The sequence below is a fragment of the Aspergillus costaricaensis genome (assembly GCF_003184835.1).
Source record: "Aspergillus costaricaensis CBS 115574 unplaced genomic scaffold BO79scaffold_11, whole genome shotgun sequence".
Taxonomy (NCBI): domain Eukaryota; kingdom Fungi; phylum Ascomycota; class Eurotiomycetes; order Eurotiales; family Aspergillaceae; genus Aspergillus; species Aspergillus costaricensis.
This window is the reverse complement of record NW_020291811.1, coordinates 446,704-462,430: the sequence shown is the minus strand read 5'-3', so window position 1 is coordinate 462,430 and position 15,727 is coordinate 446,704. Positions and strand designations below refer to the sequence as shown.

Genomic DNA, 15,727 nt, shown 5'->3' with positions numbered 1-15,727 from the left:
CTCGCAGCAGGACAAACTGACACGGAAATTCTGAAGCGCCTTCGACGCTTCAAGGCAGACCCGAGAATCGAGAACAAGTACATGCAAAGCCCTTTGTTCCCTGTGGCAAGAAATGGAAACTGTTCAGTCATCGACGAATTGATCGACATGGGCCTGGATGTCGATAAAACAGATGATAAGGGCAACACGCCGCTCTTTTACGCTGCTGAGAGTGGTAAGGAATATGCAGTACAAGCCCTCTTGGCGAAAGGAGCAGATATTCAGCATCGAAATCTGGGCCAGGAGACAGCCCTCTTCTCTGCAGCTCGATTCGGGCGGATTTCAATTGTCAAGCTCATGTTGGAAAACAACGTTGATCCAGACCCAAAAAATATCGATATGAAGACACCACTGCTATGCGCTGCAAAGGGTTTATGCCCTTATTCCCCACGACGTGAAGACTGGGACGTTGCAGAAAATAGCAGGGTCATATCACTTCTTCTTGATGCCGATGCCGATGCTAACCCTCAGCGTTCTTTGGACAGTAAAAGTTCTCCCTCAGAAAATCAGCTTCTGGCGCCGTTGTTTTACGCGGTCAAAGGAGGATACTCTGACTTGATTAAGGCCTTTTTGAAGAAGGGGACACAGGTCAACCTTTCTCCAAGGCAGGTGCAGATAATCCTTGAACAGGCCATTTGCTTGGGACACCGCAATATGCTAGAGATGATGCTAAAAGAGGGACCCATCACATTTAGGGAACGTGCAGATATCCCAGCACTCGTGATTGTGGCAGCAAAATCAGGAAAGAAGGATATATTGGAATTCCTGGTGGTGGAGCATTCAGTCTCTCCAGAAACAAAAAGTACGACGATACTATTTGCAATGTCTAACAAAGAAGTTGAGACTGCACGCTTCCTCTTACACCACGGAGCAAAGGCAACTCTGCTCACTAGCAAGGCTCAATCTGCCCTTCACCTTGCTGTGTTTTGTGGAGACCTGGGTTTCGTGAATCTACTGACAAAAGAGGGAATGAAGATTGATGTCAAAGACAAACATGGTGGCACGCCGTCGTTTGATGCGGTCCAGCGACGAGAGCTCAATATTGCACGCGCTTTACTTGAACCAGGTGCGAATCCTAACACCACCGAGGCAGGATATGTTGAGCCATTACGGTACAGGGACAAAGTCGTCTCAGTGCCGCTGAAAGATCTGGAGGCTCGGAACACTGCAAACTGCTTTGGAGATACAACGCCCTTATTCTATGCCGCCGGTGACGGGAACGATAGCATGGTAGAGTTACTGCTTGATTACAAAACTCAGGCGGATCCACAAGACCAGTTTGGTGAAAAGCCAATCTGCTGGGCAGCTGGGAAAGGATACGAGGCTATTGTGAAAATACTACTTGACAAGGGCGCAAATCCCAATCAGTCGGATAACCCTTCTCAATCCCCTATCTTTGGGCTTTGAAACCCCACGGAGAATCTCTTTCGCAGAAGATCAGCAGGGGCAGAGGCTCGGGATCATGGCCCAATTTTGGGGTCGGAGACATATCAGCGGTGGTAGAAGTATTGCTTCAGCGCGGTGCAGATCCCAACATCGTGGATGGGAAAGGGCGCCCACTTATATCATTATTGATAGATCGTGAAGTAGTGGAGTCGCTGCTTGGAGCGGGGGTGCAATCCTAACGTGAAAGATCGCTATGGTAGGACTCCATTGATGGGGGCTGTCGTGCGAGATATGCTCGAGTTTGCGAGTGCGTTGCTTGAAGATCCGAGTCTTGATCGCGAGGCAACCGATAGCTTCGGTCGCACGGCCATAAAAGAGGCTATTTCGAGGGAAAAACCGTGGTTTCTACTGCTCTTGGATCCTCAGCGGTATAGGTCTATGGTGAGGGTCAATGGAAAAGAGATCTCCAGTGATGGAAAACTGGTGATTTTTCAACAAAGAGAGGGAAATAGTCTCTACGACACACCTCCTGGGACAGTAGATATCCACACGGAGCTAAGATTTGAGGACCCATGGTGCTCAGGAATCAGGGATGCGTTTATCATGATGGTGGATAATTCTGACCGCGGCGTGTGTTGCGATGTTTGTGGAGCACGCACTCCGCGCGAAGCTGCCCTAAACTGTACAATTTGCAATGATGGAGATTTCGATCTCTGTGTGGAATGCAAAAAGTGGGGAGCGGCTTGTGTCGATGACGAGCATGAATTGGTCAATAGGCAGCCTCTACAGAACAGGGGACAGTATTTTCTAATGGGTTCTAGCTTGCATGACTGACCGAAGCCATTCACAATATATTATCTCTCCACTATGATCGATTGGATTATTATATGCATCTACAACCAAAGACTGATTCTCCGGAAAAGACCTGGCAACTCAGGGAAGAATGCGCAAAGCATACCTACAGGCTATAAGAGGGTGACGGGATTAGGCGAAGCCTCCGGATGCATACCAAACACGCCCTGGAATCCGTGAAGAGAAGTAATAACAGAGTAGAATTGAATCACAAGATTGGACTTGTGAGCTCCTGAAGCTTCTGCTACCTACACTATTTACAAATTCTCTTATCTTATATTGAATTACGGTGATAGGAAGATATTGCTTCCACTAAGATACAGGGTGATTCTTCAGTAAACTGGGGTTCTTTGAGAGCAATACCAAACAGTAGACACCACAGTACTCACCATCGTCACTAAGTACAACAGCTCAATTATATCATGTTCACGGGTGGTAAAGATAACTACGTCAAACCAGATGTCGGCACATGGGCCGCCGAAATTGGCTGCAGTTTACGCTGCTCTTGGCCGTCTATCTGCTAGGGTTCCGCCATTCCCCCGTGCACGTATGTCCACGCACCGCTAAGTACCGACCTTAGAGCCGTCCGAACCGCGATTGTCCGCAGCGCAGTATGTCCAGGCACACTCTTCTCAGGCCGGCCAATACTAACTTGCCTACACCTCGCTGAAGCCTTTGAATCGCGCCAAACATGGCGTCCCTCAAGATGAAGCATTACGTCGAAAGGTATTTCGTTGTCGACTGCGTTGTGCCGTATCTCCTCCAATGTGGTTATAGTAGCTGTGTCTACTAGTAAACAATGTATACTACATATAAATTAGAGGAACCTCTTGTCAGATGCCCGTAGAAGTATCATCTGAAGTGACTGCTATCGCGCCACCTGGCCACCCAATCACTTTTATACTCCGTATGTTCGCGTAAAAGCAGGGCAAGCTAATTGTGAGACACCCATCGCACCTTCTGTTGTATGTTTTATGCCTTCGAACTTCCTTGAAGTGTTTGTTGAAATCTCACTACCCCAAGTCATTGCAATGCCACTATTCGAAGAGGGACGCGTAGCGTAAAACATAGCATCGGTAGGGCATCAGGTATCTGTACCACAGGGTCTGGACTAAAGTGTTTATGCCAATTCTGTATCAATTACCTTCTGTGAAATCTATCGTTGCGCACTTTCGTATGAGAATGCCCTCAATCTTCCTGAATGTCATATATGATGCAATTTTGCTCCTTAATTGGCCATCAGCCCTGGATAGCCAATAGCCTGAATCCCCCGCTCAAGCGATGTTCCGCCGAACATGAACTGGCGGAAGTCAGAATCATGATTTTATAGATGTTGCCACGTTGAATCCTTGGTTCAAAGCTGTTTAATCCATACAGAATCCACAGAAAGTCCTTCACATGACCGGTCGAAGATACTTGGCAAATCGAAGCTTCACACTGCATTTATATTTCTAAAGCTTGTTGGCCTTTAATATGTGCCAACCCTTTGCGGAGTTCTCACCTCTACTTCACGCGCTTCGTCTGTGGCTGGATCTTGAATATGTTCAACCCTCCGCGCGCCAAAACTCTTATACCGCTAATGACGAAGGTTCTTGATTTCGGGAATCGATGAGTGAGGATACCCGGGGACAGAAATGCGCGATTTACGTTCTTACACTTATGTGACTTGGCGAAATTCGTTGCTCGACAAGGACAACAAGGGGTTGGAAATAAGTGCCCTCGCCGGTTATCGGATTACATTCAATGGAATGGTTGATATGGCGGAAGACCCATGCTTAATGGAGCATCCAAATATTACTCAGTTGGAGATGCTAATATATGCTATTTACAGGCCAGAAGTGGGAGGGCTACATATGAGCCTATCAACTGATTGGCAACGAAAGAGGTCATTGTGTTCGAGCAGCCAGAGGGCTCGTACAATTTCGGAGGAGAGCTTCGAGAAGCAACAGCCGAGATTGGTCCTACGGTGTTTGAAAAATTCACGGCTGCATGCGTAGACGGCTTACCAAACATAGACTTTCCAAATGTCAAGCCGGTTGAACCAAACGAGAGCTGGTGAAAAAAGCATGAATCTGCCGCTTTACGGATTTTAAATCGAGGTGTTCACGGTTTCCTGACTTGTTGAATCGGCCAATTTTACGCAATCTTTTGGTCACAAATGTACCGTTCTTATTTTGTCTATTGAGCAGCACATATAACATCCTTTACCAACTTAAACCATGCTCGAGGCTGCGTACTTTATATCACGAAATAAGCGACCCACTCGCTCCACCCAGCAGAGGACCTTTGCCTAATAAGATTTATGGCTTTTGGCCCACATCGGGTCCTGCAGTTCAGCTGGAAGTCGCTTCGTAACCATTAGACATTCGCATCACTAGGCCCGCAAGAAGGAGACCCACTTGTTCTTGTTAGCACCGCTGTGATAAGTGAAATATGAGTCATGAATAAAGATAAATGTTCTTACTGAGATATTCTCTGTCTAGTCTCAAGAATAAATACAGTAATATACTGCAGGCTCCTGTGCAGAACATTCTATAATTATATTAGCTATAAATCAAGCCTTCCAGGAAAATATAATTATTATTTATAATTTTATGACTCTTATAATTATCTTAGCATATGACCCCGTGCACAATACCTAGGTTAGCCTATCACAAATATACAGACTACTGAAGAAGACCCTGAAGCACGAGTAAAAATGACTAGATATTTATTAGGAATCTTCGGTGAGTATAGTCATACTAATACTGTTGCATGTTTTAAAACCTTTTCTGGGCTCTTTATAATATGTCGGGGACCTAAGTAGATCGTTCAAACTATTGCATTTTTGTGCCAAGCCATGGGCAACTCGTGGATGTCGCCCTTATCTCTGCTTTGATCGGCCGCCTTGCACGAAAGCCAATATAATCACAACCACGGATTCCCTAACTTTGCCGGAACCTAAATTGTATTTACTGAGGGCTACTGGTACCTGAGGTACCTTTCCTAAAGCTTCCCACCCTCGTAATTACCAGCTCAATTAAACACCCACACAAACCCAATACCCCAACCACAGGTTCGCACACGATGAACCCACGTACGGATTCCACGTATTAAACTGATCCGCAGTAATACCTGCGTCCTGCTCAATCGACCAACAATTGTCCCCTTCAGCTACCAAATGCCACTTCTCACAGGTATCGATCGTGTCGGGCATTGGCGCCTGCTTCTGCGTGGCAACACAGTAATAGTAACTAGGTTGCAGGTTGCTACAGTCTGATCCGACGGCGGGATTCCATTCTTCGAAGAGGGAGGTCGTCAGGTAGGTGTATTCATTGTTGACGATAGACCAGCAGCTGTCTCCGGATTTGGCTTGGTAGTAGGTGGAACAGTCATCTACTAGGCCCGACTGGGTGGGATATGGAGCGCTGCTGGTGGGTGTGGTACTGCTAGCTGTTGATGTGGATGTGGAGGTAGGTGTTGTGGTGGTTGCGGAGGTACCACCTGAAGTTAATTAGTTTGCCTTGCAGAGAGCAGGCTACCAGGGTGGGGAGTATACTCACCAGATATACCGACGCATACCCAGTAGTCAGCTTCCAGGTTACTACACGTTGTTCCTACAGCTGGATTCCAGGAGTAGAAATCGCTTAGGCTGATGTCGTAATTGATAGCAATGTCAGAGCAAGTATCGCCGTGTTTAACATAGTAGTGTTTATTGCCTGCCGTGAATTAGTTGAAGTCGGGCGGCGATGATGATGGAAGGGGATTATACAGTTTGATGCGATTCCCGTCTGCTCGGGTAGGTAAGACCCAGTAGTAGTAACCGCTGAAGCAGTATTGGTAGCAGGAAGTGTAGTCTGCGACGCCACAGTGGTGGACCCAGTGACACCGATACAGACGTAATAGTCTGGCTGTAGGCCGGAGCAGTCGGACTTGACGGCCCTGTGCATCGTTTTAGCTATTGAAAAAAGTCTCAATCAAGTGGTACGCTCTTACGAGTTCCAGGAGTAAAACTGGTTGAGCGTAAAATTGCCGTACGAGTTGACAATTGCCCAGCAAGAATCGCCCGTTTTGACGTAATAGAATGCATCACAGCTCGAGCTCAGGCCGCTTTGAGTCGGGGAAGGGCTACTCGCACTGGTGGTTATGTCTGACGCAGATGTCGCCGTGGTAGTAGGCAGGAGCGTGGAAGATGTTGTAGACATAGTGCTGGTGAACGAGGGTGTGGTTGATATAGCTGGTGCACTAACACAGTAGCTCCAGCCTTCTTTGAGGGCACAGTTAGTGATTGAGAGAGAAGGGTTCTGTAATCCATTAGCCTTGGCCATCTTCATGATAGGAAGGAGCTCATCTTACCCAGAAAGTTAGCTGTGTAGCCGTGATTCCATAGTAGCTCTCAAGGTCCGCACAAGTATCTGTTGAGGCAATAGAATTCGCCCAGTATGTACATGCACTGGCCACATTGGGGTCAGTATTACCAGTTGGGAAGTCACCATTGTCAAATCTCTTGTTGATGGCAAAACCATGGACGGATGCGAATATGGCGAGGGTGAAAAAAGGAGTGGAAATCATTCTGTCCAAACAATTGAAGCTACTCGATTACTTGTCCTTCGTTTGTAAGAGTAGGAAGGGGAACCGAATTATAGACCTAGGGGCCATGGCTAGCGGTGTTACATATATATCTCAGTCTTACTCCGATTCCGGCTCTCTGTGGCTGACAATTATCAAGATAACCTGGAAAAGTGTTTGATTGCTACATATTGCCCACCTGCATTACCTGCATTAGTTCGCTTAGTGCTACTACCTCGCTACCTTGCTCGGCTTTCCGGCAGCTCCCGCAGAGCCGAATCTACCCCGTGGCCACCGTGTCCTTCATCTACGGATAGGGCTCAATAATCATACGATACTATAAGTTTTCCGAAGTAAGCACTTCAATAGGGGGCTTAGCACCAAGAAATTATCTACCTTTATTCCTTAAAAATTAATCAGGTAATCACTAGATCTTTCCCCATTATGTGGCCTTTCTACAAAATTTCTCTACTTCTCATCAACCATTATGAGAATCTAGCTAAGGTGTGTATACATAGAATTGAACCCTCCTTGCCCTTGCTGCTGAGTTATCTTGCGGTTAGTAGGACACGTAGATTCTACCATACTCGCTGTTTCTCCAATACTCTCGTTCGAGTTCCGAATCGTAGTCACCGTCAGAGTCGTTGTAATCATCATTAGATACAGCTGTAGCCCACAAGCTCTCCGGCTCTGGCTCTCTAGTTCCAGAAGTATCAATAATTCCCTGACTGCGAGATTTAATATCCCACATGGATCCATCCCGGGGCCTGGGATTATTAGGGTCCCATCCAAAGGCGTGCCACATGTTGATAACGTTTCCGTCATGTAGGTCGCGTTCTGCGAAAGGTGCCAAAAGCGACACAGCCTCGGTAAAACTCCTTTCAGTGGCAAGTTCCAAGTCTCGTGGGCCGGGAAGGAAGCCTTTGTCGAGGAGGAGCCTCAGGATGTCAAGCCGCTCATACAATATAGCCATAGCAACCGCGCTATACGCAGTACCGAGAAAGAGACCAGACGGCGGATACAGCTCACAACATACATCCTTGATGGCCCCATTATCGATCAGCAATTCAGTCATTTCGTAGTGGCCGTCTCGAATAGCTGTGAATAGGGCTGCCGAACCGTAATTCACCAGATCCATGCCGTATGCCAGCAAGAGCCGAAGCGTATCGCGATCGTCTTCATGGGCAAGGTGACACACCGCATCATCACCGTATAGGCCAAGGCCATGATCTAGCAGCAGCCGTATAACTTCCGGCTGCTTGGTGAAAATGGCCCGCTCGGTTGGGCACGGGCACTCACGAGGCCCCGGACGTGCGCCAAGAGCCAGAAGTCGGGGGAGGATGGCGCTGTAGCTGGCGGCCACGGCGACTCCGAGGGCAGATGGGGCGCCGCTTGATTCTGTTGCAGGATCCAAGGGGGCCTTGTGAGCAAACATTAGCTCGACTAGCTGTTCATCGTGCTGGCGCAGCGCCCAATGCAGGACCGACCGCAACTGTGCCGGCGATGCCGTTTGGCCCGACCGGGTCTCCCCAAGAAGTGTTTTGAGGATTGCGGTGTGGCCCCCCTGGGCTGCGTATAACAAAGAATTATTCTTGGCCCACGGATCGATGTCCCTACTGTTGTGAACCTTCCTTTCCACATACCGGGGAGAGGGAGAATAGGCAGAAATGTTGGCCCCGGCAGTGAGGAGCTTGGTCACCAAGCGAGTCTCTCCCTTTTGGGCAGCCCAAGGTAAGGCGGAGCTCTCATCATGTTGAACATTGTATTCGCAGAGAATAGGGTGCATCGCGTGATACAGGCGCGTATTCGTCTGCATCAGATGACTGATATCGCGTTGAGTGGTTAGGTATTCAGCCACCCAGCGTAAAAGTTCTAAAGGGAGGTTGCTAAGGGACGCCATCGTAGTAACAAGTTGTTTTGCAAGAAACTGGGGTGGCGGATGGTGAGGAAGGGCCAACAGTCATTTAAAGAAGCGCCCGACCGATGGACTAGTTGCTGCCCACTAATCCACTAACTAACTAGTACGTAGATAGCTCCCTAGTGAACTAACTAGCACAGAATATATTTACCCAGCCGGGCTATGTGGCCCTGACCAGCTAACTAAGTAGTTAACGACACGATTAACCCGACTACTTCACGTAGAATAATCTATATCCATATACTCTTGTTTATCTTGACTCCAAAAGTCCCAAAAGGGTTTTTCCCCGCAAATTCCCCGCGACCAGTTACAGGCGGAGTAATACATGGCTAGGGCGAAATACGTGATACTGTCTGGCCCAGCTGTCAGCAAAGTCCGGGAATCCTTACATAGATAACGGTGGTTGGGCGGAGACTGTATTACCTGCGTTGCGATGAGCCCCAGCTGGATCAATTTTTGACACGGCCCAGACGCCGTTTCGTTGATACCCATCGATGAACGGACCTAGTGGGAAAGGTCGAAGCCTTAGGTCCTCTGAGATTTTATCCTCCCGGTTAGTTATCCGGGAAAAAAAAAAAAAAAACCTTTTTCTCGTGAGAACCGGGACAGCTTACTGGTCTGGTCGTCCCCAAGGATGCCACGGCAATGGGATAGCTCGTGTAGTAAACTGCCTGCTGCGGTGAATTTCTTGATATAATCGACATGTCGCCCTTTAAGGCTGTCAACAGTATTGTCCAAACTGCTCAGAGTCTGCGACGTCTTTGCATTGTCGAAAACCCTCGGGCAGATGCAAATTTCGTCTTCTACAGTGAGCTTGTTCCACATCTGCCATCCGTTGCCACCCCCATTCTCGTGGCATAGTCTTCCGGGCTCCGGCAATATCATATAAGGCTGGGACTCTGTCGATCTGGTATCTCGATATACACCTGGTTTGGATTTGTACGTCAGGCAGGGAAAGGGAAATGTGGCACTGAAGGGGGAACGCTAACGGGTGTTCTTGGTACTGACGTCTTTATCAAAGACATAGAATTTATCACCACAGTGGATGGTAAGGGACAGCGTTCTATCCCGTAAGGCGTTGTAGATACGGCTGTAGACACCTATCATGGAACCTCCAATGGTCAGACTTTCTCCTTCAGGGCGCGATGTTTGGAGGGTCGTGAGATCAACTGACTTATCATGAATTGCATATTCCGTGAAGTCGTCGTCCATGAAGCCAGGTTATCTTGATTTTCTTTCAATTCAACCTCATAATTAAATCTAGTTCTTCCCATCATTGAAGCCCAGGAGGTTAAGATCCGGTCATTATCAGCGAATCGAGTTCCCCAGTTGGCTGGCTGTTCTTTTTCTCTAATAACTGCTCGGATATCTCGGAGTTGACGCATGACACGGATCATCTGCCAGCGGTGAGTAGTCTATCATTGCACCGAGGGGGAAAGACATGTAATATCCGTACCACTGGCTGGAGCTCATCTAACTCATTATCTATATAGGCCTGCTCCTCAGCACTGCAGGTGGGGCCATACTTGACTCTGGGATACCGTGATGCTCTTTTGACCAGATGCCTCGGGAGGAGGTCGGATACATTGGCGGATGGGACAACATCAGTATCTGTAGGAAACGGCTCAAATGGGAAGGCTAGGGAATGGCAAAACAACAGCGCCCAGAAAAGGCCCATTGCAGTGGCAGCGCGTTTAAACATAGTAGTAGTGAACCCTAAAATTACTTTGATATAATGAACGAATAAATGGACGAACGAACGTAGTAGAATGAAAGCTTGTCTGAGTGAGCGGATAGTCTTCTTTCCGAATGAGCTACTGGATTAATGACCGACAAAATTGTTAAAAAAAGTCACATCTACACTCAGATAGGGAAGGAGGCTGGCTTGATAAACGAACCGGATGATGCCCCCCTTTCTATGGTATGAGGGGCATGGTCTTGCTATTCCCATAGTGCGATACACTACTGAGAATCTCAAGTACGCTTTTTCCGGGTACGCCTTTCGCCTTCCGGCCTTCCTGGTAGGTGCTCGGTTTGTTACGGATCCCAAGTGCATCAAATTTCCGATATGTCTCCACATCTCCCTCACTAGGCCCAGAACATGCATATTGCTCCTGATGTCTCGCGGAAGACGGACATCCGCTAATATGGAAGGAAGGGATTATTTTACAGGTACCACCATATCTCATTGGGAAGGTTTCACTCCTAATGCAAGAGCAGTACTGGGGGTGGGGTAACCAACCATTGAATCAATGTGGACTATGCCGACGCAGGGTCAGGAGGAGACAGGATATAGATTAAAGCTGAAAAAAGAGTCAGGTACGGAGAAAGGTCCGGTGCGCCATTTTCTGGCCATATTGATAAAATGGCTGTGCCCCTGCAAAGTGCTCTTATCTTGAAAGTCTTATGTTGCATTGCTAACAGCTCCTTGTGGAGATGAAAACAAGAACCGTTCAATTAGTGGCCCCACCTGGTGATGATTTGGCGTACACCCGCTCTCAGAAGTTGACACTAGAAGCTTAGCTCGCTCAGGGTCCTCAATAGAATCGGAAGGACCCGGACCCTTAATACATTAGGGCTTAGTGCTTATGCCAAGCAGCCAATTTCCGTCGGTGGCCGACGGTTACCGTTAGCCGAAGTGATCGGACATCGAATGGTCGACAGTCCGATATCGCAAAATCGAGAACATTAATCAAAAAAGTAAATACTTGAATAAATGGGTTAGGTCACGGCTTTCAGTTGGTGTCTTTACTGCACCCGTAAAGGTGAACGGCGACAATGAAAGTGGACACCCATGAATAGAAATTGTCGTCTTAGCTTAGTATAAAAGCCGCTCGAAATAATAGGGATCAAGCCATAGTCAGCTTTCTCCGACCAGAGAGCAGATTAAATCTCTGTGCGGACTTTTGCAATGCAACGACTAACAAACGCGTGGTGGCTGTTCCTGAGCGCCTTGAGTGTGCTTCCTTCGGTGCAAGCAGCCGTAGGCTCCTGCTCAGCAACTAGTCCATGCGACACTGGGTGTTGTTCAAAATATGGATCCTGTGGCTTTGGAAAAGATTTTTGTGGAGTTGATGTTTGTATCTCCAACTGCCATGCAGTAGCTGAATGCGGAGGTATGTCGCGCTTTTTGGAAGGTGCCCCTGGGGTCCATTAACATGTATCCCAGAATATGCTGCAACGCCTGGAGCAAGTTGTCCTCTTAATGTCTGCTGTTCCAAATATGGGTATTCTCACTCGCTTGCTAGAAGTTTTGCCTTCTGCTGACTCACTATAGCTTTTGCGGTACCACCGATGACTTCTGCGGCAGCGGATGCCAGAATGGCTGCGACGCCATCAAAGAACCGTAGGTATTGGCCAAATCTATTACCATGGCATCTACTGATTACACCGCATGTTAGTACATGTTCTGCATCATCTAGCGAGGCCGTCTACATTGGCTACTATGAAGGCTGGAACCCAACCCACCCTTGTGATGTTGTCTTGCCTGAAAACATCAATGTTGATCCGTGGACCGTACGCATTCATTCAGCCCATCCTGTCTTGACATTTACCTAAGCATCACCCACACATAGCACCTCTACTATTCTTTCGCCGGCATCAGTACGTCTGACTTTACCATCACCACGACCCATGACAAGGATAAGGAATATTGGTCAAGGTTCACTGCCCTCAAGAAGAAGAAGCCGTCGTTAAAAACGTACATTTCTGTCGGGGGATGGGACCTGGGAGGAGAGGTATTTTCCCACATGGTACAATTTCCAGGGGCACGCAAGGCTTTCATTAGTTCAGCGCTCTCGATGATGTCCGAGTATGGGTTTGACGGAATTGACATCGACTGGGAATATCCCGCTGCCGAGGATCGTGGTGGCGCATCGACCGATACCGATAACTTCGTGACTTTTCTCTCCGAAATGAGAGCCGCTTTGGGAACAGAGTACGGTCTTACTTGCACTATACCATCTTCCTACTGTGAGTACAGATAATCTATCGTGTCATCGCGATATATACGTACTTTCAGCTAACAGTCAACAAGGGTATCTGAAAGGCTTCAATGTTACGGGGATGGAGCCCTACGTTGACTATTTCAACTTCATGTCATATGATATTCATGGTACTTGGGACGGCAAAAGCAAGTGGACGAGTTCTGACGTGAACCCCCACACCAACCTTACCGGTAGGGTATCCTATAGGAATGTAGTAATGTAATACTGATCTTGAACAAGCTAACTTCATTCACAGAGATCTCTTCTGGACTTGATCTCTTGTGGCGCAATGGAATTGACCCTGGCAAAGTTCTGCTCGGCCTGGGGTTCTATGGACGGTCATTCACGTTGGCTGATCCTTCATGCAATACTCCGGGGTGTCCCTTCAATACTGCAAACAACAGCACTGGTGGGGGAGTTGCTGGAGAGTGCACCCAGACTAGTGGAATCCTATCAGACTACGAGATCAATCGCATCATGCAAGACTATTCAGTCAATATTAAGTATGATGAGACATCTGGAGTGAACTGGATGACATGGAGCGGAAATCAATGGTGAGTAATTTCTGTCTGCATCACTCACCCGCGTGGCTTGGTCTGACCGTAACATTGCAACAGGGTCTCATTTGACAATGCTCGCACTTTGAAGCAAAAGGCAGACTTTGCCAATAGCAAATGTCTAGGAGGTTTATTCAGCTGGGCTCTCGATATGGGTGGGCCTGGGTCTCTCAAGAATCCGAACGAAATGTCTTCTAGCGACACCGGCATGGGTGGTGCCAATACTGAAGGAGGAAGTGATGGCACTGGTGTCGTCTATGTGGGGCCGGAGGTGTTTACCTCGCCAACTGTAACTGCAATAGCCCCTGTCGACATTATATTTCCTCAGGATATCCTTGGCAGCCCGACAGTGATTTCGCCCGAGTCATACCCAACAAGCTTGGAGGTTGTCTGGAATACCACGACGACCGTCACCTCGGGTACATCCACTGGCGTCAGCACGGGAACAACCCGCTATATCATGCCCACCAACATCGCCGTGCCCCCAGTGACGATCGGAACCATCAGCTATTATAATTGGAACATCACCAATCCACACATAACCTCTGCACATGGAACCTTAATCCCCAGCATCGACCTACCCCCCGTGACAGTCATCGATGACCCGAATCCACTAAATGAAACAGGCATTTCTCACTCCCCACTGGGTACGCGGGTGATCCACATCCCTCCTTGGCCGTGGTCGACTGGGGGCACAGTATATCCGAATGTCACTTTCAATCAAGGCAGCCCTCCTGGTCCGACATGTACTGCCAACTGTGGTCACAAGTGCAGCAACTTTTGCGATGGACCCTGCCTAACGGATTGCGGTAAAAATAGCTCTTCGGGATTTATCGATCCCTTGGATACTGACCCACCATCGGTAAACAAGTGCTCGGGCCCGGGATGTGTCAATGGAAAATGCACAGGACAGGGGCTCTGTATTGAGCGTGGTTGTACTGGCTCTGATTGTCAACATCGGGTGTGCGTGGGAGAGAACTGCACTCCTACTGCATGTAGTGGGCGAGACTGCAAGGATGGGCACTGCACTGGAAGCAAGTGTAAGGATCATGGCTGTATTGGCACTGATTGCAATGGTTATGACGATGAGAATGATAGCGGAGATGATAGCGGAGATGATAGTGGTGATGACGGAGACGACAGCGGAGATGATGGGGATGACAGTGGTGATGATGGAGATGATAGTGGTGACGACAGCGGAGATGATGGAGACGATAGTGGGGATGATCATAGTGGAAGTGACGCTGAGGGGGCATGCTTTGGCTTTGAATGCCTCTCTTGGGGTTGTATCGGCGTCGATTGTTCTTCCTCAACGCATACCTGCACAGGTCCGAAATGCCGTGTAGTTAGCTGCAGTGGTCCGGGCTGCAAGAACGGCATATGCAACGGAGACAAGTGCAATTCAGAGGACACTGACTGTGATTCAAGGGAGGCAGACAGATGTACCGAGTATATCTCCAGCACTCTCGTCACTCCAGCCTCTACATACTCCATAACTACCGTTACCAGCCAATGCTCCACTATCACTGCATGCTCAGCGAATCCTTCCACAATCACCAGCACAATAACCGGAGATGGCCTGACGGAGGGCACGATTACTGCAGTGGACTCAACTGTGTCTGAAGACCCCGCCCTCTGGACAATGATACTGGACGACCTTAGCAGTTACTATTCCATGGCTTATGACACTAACTCGTCGACAAGCACCAGCAGCACGTTCAGCACCATGAGTACATCTACGACTCATTCGACGACCTCAACGACGACCTCCACTACTGCCTTCGCGTCGGAAACAGGCTATAACTGTAAGGGATCTTCGCGCTGCGGTACCTTTTCGAACCTACGGAGTTTCTGCGACAAGGCAAAGGATGACCTATTAGGCACGGTGACCTACGGGTAAGATCATGATCCACACCAGAATAATTCATGTCCCTCTAATTTATTTTCAGCACCACTAAGAAAGACACAAACTCTGGAACATGTTATACCGACGGCATGAACGCAGGATTTGGATGCGGTGTGTTTGTCGAGGGAGATAACTGCGAAATGACAGGGGCTGAGCTGGCAGCGTGAGTCACTTCCTCTTCAATGTTAATCCCGAATAATAAATTGGAACTTACTTTGACTTTAGGCACTACGACCATATCATGCAATCCTCCGGTGGTGGTTGCAAGATATGTGGTCACGCTCTGTTATCTAATGGCTGCAAGGTGACAGTGAATTATGTGAGCCATTGCCAAAATACCGATGGCATCTTCCAGCCTGCTGGAAACGATGGTCCGGATGAGGATGTGGAAACTTCTGCTTCTCTGAGACCTTCTCCTACTCCCCTGCCTACTACAAGCCACGGGGTATTTAATTAAGTGCAAGTGTTTCAAATACTCCCTAAATATATAGGATCCTCTAGCATCATGTGGCTTGAAAAGTATCAGAACAAATTC

At 48.2% G+C, this 15,727-nt stretch overlaps 4 protein-coding genes across 4 annotated transcripts; 1 reads left to right on the top strand and 3 right to left on the bottom strand.

Moving 5' to 3' along the window:
* Positions 1-5,144: 5,144 nt before the first annotated feature.
* BO79DRAFT_170885 (putative LysM domain protein) lies at positions 5,145-6,882 on the bottom strand. Its single transcript, XM_025679549.1, has 5 exons — positions 6,613-6,882; positions 6,253-6,560; positions 6,029-6,198; positions 5,820-5,975; positions 5,145-5,760 (listed from the first exon to the last, which is right to left on the bottom strand). The coding sequence occupies exons 1-5, from the start codon at positions 6,826-6,828 to the stop codon at positions 5,297-5,299; spliced, it is 1,314 nt and encodes a 437-aa protein (XP_025541050.1). The 5' UTR covers positions 6,829-6,882; the 3' UTR covers positions 5,145-5,296.
* A 391-nt stretch (positions 6,883-7,273) lies between these two features.
* BO79DRAFT_170884 (ankyrin repeat domain-containing protein) lies at positions 7,274-8,740 on the bottom strand. The gene has a single exon (XM_025679548.1). It carries the CDS (start codon positions 8,723-8,725, stop codon positions 7,385-7,387), a length of 1,341 nt encoding a protein of 446 aa, XP_025541049.1. The 5' UTR covers positions 8,726-8,740; the 3' UTR covers positions 7,274-7,384.
* A 219-nt stretch (positions 8,741-8,959) lies between these two features.
* Positions 8,960-9,955, bottom strand: BO79DRAFT_253628 (uncharacterized protein; the record flags this gene model as incomplete). Its single annotated transcript, XM_025686003.1, has 4 exons — positions 8,960-9,096; positions 9,167-9,277; positions 9,358-9,669; positions 9,733-9,955. The coding sequence occupies 4 exons, from the start codon at positions 9,953-9,955 to the stop codon at positions 8,960-8,962; spliced, it is 783 nt and encodes a 260-aa protein (XP_025541048.1).
* A 1,823-nt stretch (positions 9,956-11,778) lies between these two features.
* BO79DRAFT_244581 (bacteriodes thetaiotaomicron symbiotic chitinase) lies at positions 11,779-15,649 on the top strand (the record flags this gene model as incomplete). Its single annotated transcript, XM_025685387.1, has 9 exons — positions 11,779-11,819; positions 12,021-12,089; positions 12,145-12,259; positions 12,319-12,715; positions 12,765-12,925; positions 12,970-13,283; positions 13,347-15,182; positions 15,236-15,355; positions 15,418-15,649. 9 exons carry the CDS (start codon positions 11,779-11,781, stop codon positions 15,647-15,649), a joined length of 3,285 nt encoding a protein of 1,094 aa, XP_025541047.1.
* Positions 15,650-15,727: the final 78 nt, after the last annotated feature.